The sequence below is a fragment of the Trichosurus vulpecula genome, chromosome 3 (assembly GCF_011100635.1).
Source record: "Trichosurus vulpecula isolate mTriVul1 chromosome 3, mTriVul1.pri, whole genome shotgun sequence".
Lineage (NCBI taxonomy): Eukaryota > Metazoa > Chordata > Mammalia > Diprotodontia > Phalangeridae > Trichosurus > Trichosurus vulpecula.
Window position 1 is genome coordinate 333,713,610 of NC_050575.1, and position 6,314 is coordinate 333,719,923.

The following is a 6,314-nucleotide window of genomic DNA, read 5'->3' on the forward strand; positions in this document are numbered from 1 at the left end:
TCTCATCATCTCAAAGAAAGGGAACAAAGTTAGAAAGATTGGAAAGAGCAGAAGAGAGAAAGGGGGAGGAGAACAGAGAGACAGAAAGAGAGAAAAGAAGGAAAGTAAGGAAAGGAGATAAAGAGGAGAGAAACAGAGAAAGAGCAGGGGTAGAGAGGGAGGGAGAAGAGAAGGGGACAAAGCAAAGAAGGGAGCGAGGGAAGAGGCGGAAAAGGGGAGATGGAGACGAAAAGAGAGAGAGAAAAGGTGTAATGTCTTAGTGCCCTCCCTAGCCCGGACCCTCTCAGTGCGCTCTGGGCGGTTACCTTGAGGCCGCGTATCTCGCCGAGGTGCAGCTGGAGGCGGCGGTTCACCTCCCGGATGAGATTGCTGTGGTCCAGCATCGCGCTCACCTTCTCCGCCTCGGCACGGCGGAGGCTGCGGATCAGCTCTTCCTTGCTCCACTGGAGCAGCTCCTCATCTGACACTTTGGACAGGTCCTCGACCACCGCGGAGGCGGCCGGACTGGAGCAACTTTCCGCCCCTGCTGCCGCTGCTGCCGCCGCCGCCGCCGCGCCCCCCGTAGCCTTGGACATGACGTTCCCCTCGAGGGAAGTGAGGACGGATGGAAAGTGGAGAAGGAGCGACACAAGAAGGTGCAGAAAAGCAGGAGGGCCGCTGGGCAACGTACACCCACCACCCCCACCAGCCCACCCCACTCCGCGGCTTCAGCCACAGGGCTTCAGTAAGTCACCGAGGCCGCGTGGGCGTTGCTGGGCTTGGGCTGCGGGGGTCGAGCTGTGCGCCCATCCTATCTTTCCATCTCCATCCCTGGACACGCGCTTTCACACACCCCAGCCGGGGCGACAGCCCGCGTGCTCCCGCGGGGACCAGTCCCAACTCTGCGCAAGTACATGTTTGGAGGAGTCCGGGAGTGCGCCCAGGAAGGTTCAAAGGCAACTGCCTTTCCCTTCCCCTCTCCCACGCCCTAATCCAAGTATGCCCCTCCGCCACCTATAGACAAACACGCCACGCACTTTCCTTCGCGCCCCCCCCTCCCTTTTTTACGGACTGCTCCCGTGCTCCTGTCCCCCTTCTTCTCTCTGCTTTTAGGCTTGCAAAGGGCCGGGCGAGCCCAACTGGGGCCGGAGGCGGCGGCAGCTGCGGAAGACGCTGCTCGGGCTGCTGGTGTCCCTCCCTGCTGCCGCCGCCGGCGCGCTCCGCATCCAGCCGCCCCGGCGCTGCTCCTCAGCTCCGCTGCTGCAATGGGGATGCATTAGACTTGGAGCGCGGAGGAGGAGGTGATGGAGGTGGAGGGGGGAGGAGGAGGAGGAGGCTAGCCCAGGAGGAGGTGGAGTCGAATTTAGGGAACCGCCCGCGGCCCGCAGCAGCCCTCTGACACATGGACCAGGCGTGGCTGCTGTCCAGCGCAGCCTCTAGAGTGAGAGAGCTGTTCAGTCCACCATCCCTCTTTGGCGAGATTGGGGGGAAGGGGGAGGGAAATGGGGGCTTGTCTGCGGGGGGTCGCAGGGAGGGAGAGAAGAGGAGCAAAGGAGATCAGAAGCAGCTGTGGCCAGTCTGGACCTAGGAAATTCTCGCGCGCCACCCTGTGGCTAAAGTGCCCGCTCCACGCCCTGGTTCAGCCAGCCTTCTTTCAACGAAGCCAAGTCAAGGGTAGAAAAATCAGAGGACACTTCTATTTTGTGGGTGTTCGGGGGTACGGTAGCTGAGAGGTAGCTGCGCCTTGCATTTGAGGGGGAAAGAAAGGGGGGGGAAAGGAAGAGAGAGTTTTCAGGTAAAACTGAGAAAAGAGGGAAAAACCTTAGAGCATAACTCTCTGGGGGAGACCCTTAGGCCTTTGTCTTTTTAAAAGAAATTTGTTACCTTTGTGAGGTTGCTTCAGGGGAAGAGAGTAGCCTGAGAAAGGGGGTTCGGCTCTTTTAAAAAATTTTTTCTTAAAACATCATGGTCTAAGGAAGGTGGGGGAAGATATTCATTCCTTACTCCCAATACCTAGGTCTTTAATTAAGGTCGGCACATCCCCATCCAGAAGGTCAGAGCTTCTGCCAAGGCATCCTTGGACATAGGAATGAAATTTTCTCTTTCACTGTGTGCTTAAGATAGCCCAAAATCAATGCGTCTTTTTTTTTCTAATATTAATTTTCTCCTAGTGAAGACTAAGCCTTTGGATTTTGCCCTGGGTTCTGTTACCCTAGGGTCAAACTGACCTCTCTGAAAACTCATGAGAATAAATAAGTTTCTGATCCCAAGTAGATCTCCTCTAGTTTGAGGTGAGATTGTCTTAGATCTGAAAAATTATTCTTTCCCCTGCCAAAATAAAATAAATTGTCCCCTGGTAGGTCATTTGGTTGAATGGCTTATCCACCTAGGACAGCGGCCTCTCCTACTGCCTAGAAAGTTGGAGTTAGTCTTCCCCATAGAACTTGAATGAAAACTGAAAAGCACCCCCTTTCTATAAAATTTCAGCATTCAGTTTAATTATTCAACAAGCATTTATTAAGAACCTGCTATGTGGAAGGCATTGCTCCAAACTCCAAGTATACAAAGACAAAAAATTTTAAATTGTCTCTACCCTCAAGAATTTTACATTCTAACAAATAAACAGAAGAGGGGAAAACCCATAGAATTTGAGGAAAGAAAGAGATCAAGAAAGGTTACCAGTTACATGGCACCTGAGCTGAATTGAAATATTCTAAGAAATGGAGGTGAAGGGGGAAACATTCCAGGCATAGAGTAGAAAGTAGGAGAGGACATGGAGATAGGAAATAGAATGTTGAATCTGGGAAGCAGCAAGTAGACCAATTTTTCTGGAACATAGCATGTGAAAACAGGTGATGGAAAGGAAATACCTGAAAAGTTAGACTGGAGCTAGATTGTTACAGACTTTTAAAAAAACTTAGGATTTTTTTAAAATCCTAGGGTCAACAGGAAATTGAAGAATATTGAGGATTATAGGAACATTAATCAGACCTTTGCTTTAGGAAAATTATTTTAGCAGCTATGTGAGAAACAGGAGAGATTGGAAATAGAGAGATCAGTTGAGACTACTTCAACAATATGGGGAAGAGAGCCTGAAGTAAGGTAGTGGCTCTGACTGGAGAGCTGGGGAAAAATTGTCAAAACTGTTGTGGAGGCAGAATCCACAAGATTTGGCAACTGGTTAGATATCAAAAGTGAGGGAGATGGAAGTCACAAAGATGAGCTAATCTAGATGACTTAAAGAAAGATGGTACCCCCCTTAAGAGAAGGGGAGTTTGAAGGGAGTAAATTTAAGGGAGGGAATGATGAGTTCTGTCATAGACTTATTAAGTTTGGAATATATATGGTACAACCAGTTGGAGTTGTATTTTAGGCAGTTGGTATGGCATGATTGCATAACTTCGGTGATTCTTTGGTCATTTGTTTTCAGGGTTTGACAGAAACTAGGAGGAAGGCTAGGACTGTATACATATACATATGTGTATGTGTATATGTGTGTGGAAAAGGATTTATATATGCATATATTTATATATTTCCTTCCTCAGTCTTATTTTTTTCATTTTCTTTATTTTTTCAGAACTTAAACATCAATTAAAATGAACATTTCCATATACCATGATAGAGCAGGAGAGGATTATACATGAAATTGCAAATCTCTATTATGTAAAGCTTGCTTTTCAAGTATATAATAAATTGAACACGTAACTTTCAAAGTTGTCCTGCTTGTGTTCACCTTCCTATTATTTTCCCATGTATCCTTGGATGAGTTACTCAACTGTTTCCTTATCTATAATATGAGAGTATTGGACAAGCTCTCCTCTGAGGTCCCTTCCAGCTCTGAATCTATGATGCCATGCATCATGGTGGTAGCAAGGGAATCACTGTATCACAATATAGCATGCAATTGTATTTAAAGTGATGACAATGAGTCATCAAGAAAAGATTCAATTATGATCAGTATGCTCTGTTTAAGGAAGCAGATACATCAATAAATAAACAAAGAAACATTTACCTACTGTACATGACTACTGTACAATTGGCACAGTACTAGGCACCTGGCATACAAAGACAAAATGAAACAGCCCTTGATAACTGGGAGCTTATTATCTGGACAAATGAGATACACAAATACAAATGTAGCAAGATCCCCCCACCCCTCACTGTCTCTCTTTCCAACTCATCACTAACAGTTTTGCAGGTGGTGTCCCCAAGGGAGGGACTCACAGGTTAAAGGATATCCTGTGGCATGTACCCTGTGGCGCAACCCTCCTAAAACTATAGGTCATGAACTGACAATAATAAGCTGACCTTTAATAGTTGAGAAGATGCCATTAGCTCAAAATAAGAATAGTAGTTTTACAACATTCCCCCCTCCCATAAATCTTAGTCACCTTCTCCCACAATTACACACACCAGCAGTAAGAGTGAGCAAAAATTCAGTGTAGTCAGATAGTGAGGCACACATGTAAGAAATACATGTGGCCAAGGAAATGCACATGTCTAGTATTGCACGGCTCTAATGTGCTTTTTCTTTTCTATGTACCCTCTCCACTGTATGTGGCATCTCTGCTGGGAAGGTAGCTCAACTGGTCTCCTTGGATCTACAGCTCTCTGCTGGACAGCTCCCAACTGCCAAAGCTAATTTTTCCTTTCATCCATGGTTGGTTCTCTCTGTTCATCCCTGCGGTTATGTTCCCTGAAGCTGGTCCCTGCCTTGCAAATACCACCTTTCAGTATCTGTGTCTCCCTATGGAGGATGTAGCTTTGTTTCCTGCTGGAAGCCCTTCTCCTATTGGGCAATAGTAAAACCATTGGGGAAAAATGAATAATCCCTTTTTTGCCCCCTATAAGAAGCATAGATGACACTCCACAAAGCTGTTTCCTGCCTTTAAAATGCTCTTTTGTCTCCAGAGTTTGGTAAACTTAGCAGAGGTTTGGCCAATCTTCTCAGTATCTAACCAATGCCAACCTCCCCTTCCAATTCAGGGAATCTTTTTCTTACTTTATAAGGTAATAAGGTAGATACTTCATTAACACATTTATACTTCATTACTTTTATTATGTTTCTTGCTTTCTGTGATTAAATCAGCTGAGTTGGGGGGCTGAAGATTGGGGCCAAATCCCACCACTACATAAATGAATACAAAATATATTCAAAGTAAATATAACATACTGCTGAATGATGAGGCACCAGCAACTGGGAGTAGAGAGGAGAAGTGATAATAATAGTTAATGTTTATATAGCTCTTTCCATGTGCCAGGCATTGTGCTAAGCCTTTTACAAATGTTATTTGGTCCCCACAACAACCCTGGGAGGTAGGTGCTATTATTATCTGCATTCTACAGTTGAGGAAACTAAGACAAAGTGATTTGCCTAAGGTCACAGAGCTACAATGCTTCTGAAGTCACATTTGAACTCAGATCCAGTGCTCCATCCTCTTTACCACCTAGCAGCTTAGCATGAAAGGCTTCATTAAGAAGGTGGTGCTTGAGCCAAGCTTTGACAGAAGGCAGAGATTCTGCCATGAAAAGGTGAAAAGAGAGTGCACTCCAGGCACAGGGGCCAGTCAGCCTGCCAAAGGCACAGAGTGAGAGATGGAATGTTATACATAAGGAATGACAAACAAGTTCAGTCTGGCTAGCATGTAGATTGTGTAAAGAAGTATAATGTGTAGTAAGTCTGGAAAAGTGGAATGCAGCCAGGACTTTACACAAAAGAAGAATATGTTTTTCTCCTGGAGGAAAGGGAAAGTCATTGGAGCTTTTTGAGCAGGAAAGTCTTGTGGAGAGACCTGGACTTAAGAAATACCACTTTGGCAGCTATGGGGAACATAGCAGGATTTCCATTAAAAATCATTTTAAAATTTGTAAGTTTTAGTGTTTGAAGTAGTAAGCTTTGGTTATCAGGGAAATTAGCTAATTGGGAACACTTCATTTTTTGGCAAATGCACATTGTTATACTAATAAGTAAAATGGCTGTCCTATACGTACAACCATTTAATTTTAGCTGCACCATTCTGCATCCATTCACTTCAACAACAAATATTTTATCATCATCATCATCATCATCATCATCGTCATCCTAACCAATATTCATATAGCCCTTACTATGTGCCAGGCATTGTGCTAAGTATTTATATGTATTATCTCATTTTATCCTCACAGTAGTCTTGGGAGGTAAATACTATTCTCATCCCCATTTTGCAACCAAGGAAACTGAGGTAAACAGAGATTAAGTAACTTGCCAGTGTCTGAGGTTGGATTTGAACTCAGGTCTCCCTGACTCTAGGCCAGTACCACCTTTCCATCCTTACTATATGCCAGCCATAGAGAAA

General features: G+C 45.3%; 1 protein-coding gene across 1 annotated transcript in view; it reads right to left on the reverse strand.

Annotated features, from left to right (window-relative positions):
• CCDC85A (coiled-coil domain containing 85A) overlaps nt 1–1,421 on the reverse strand; it is a 245,853-nt gene extending 244,432 nt beyond the window's left edge. The window contains exon 1 of the mRNA XM_036752727.1: nt 306–1,421. Coding sequence (XP_036608622.1) covers nt 306–575 — 270 coding nt within the window. The 5' untranslated portion in view covers nt 576–1,421. The remainder of the gene's footprint in view (nt 1–305) is intronic.
• Between the last annotated feature and the right edge of the window lie 4,893 nt (nt 1,422–6,314).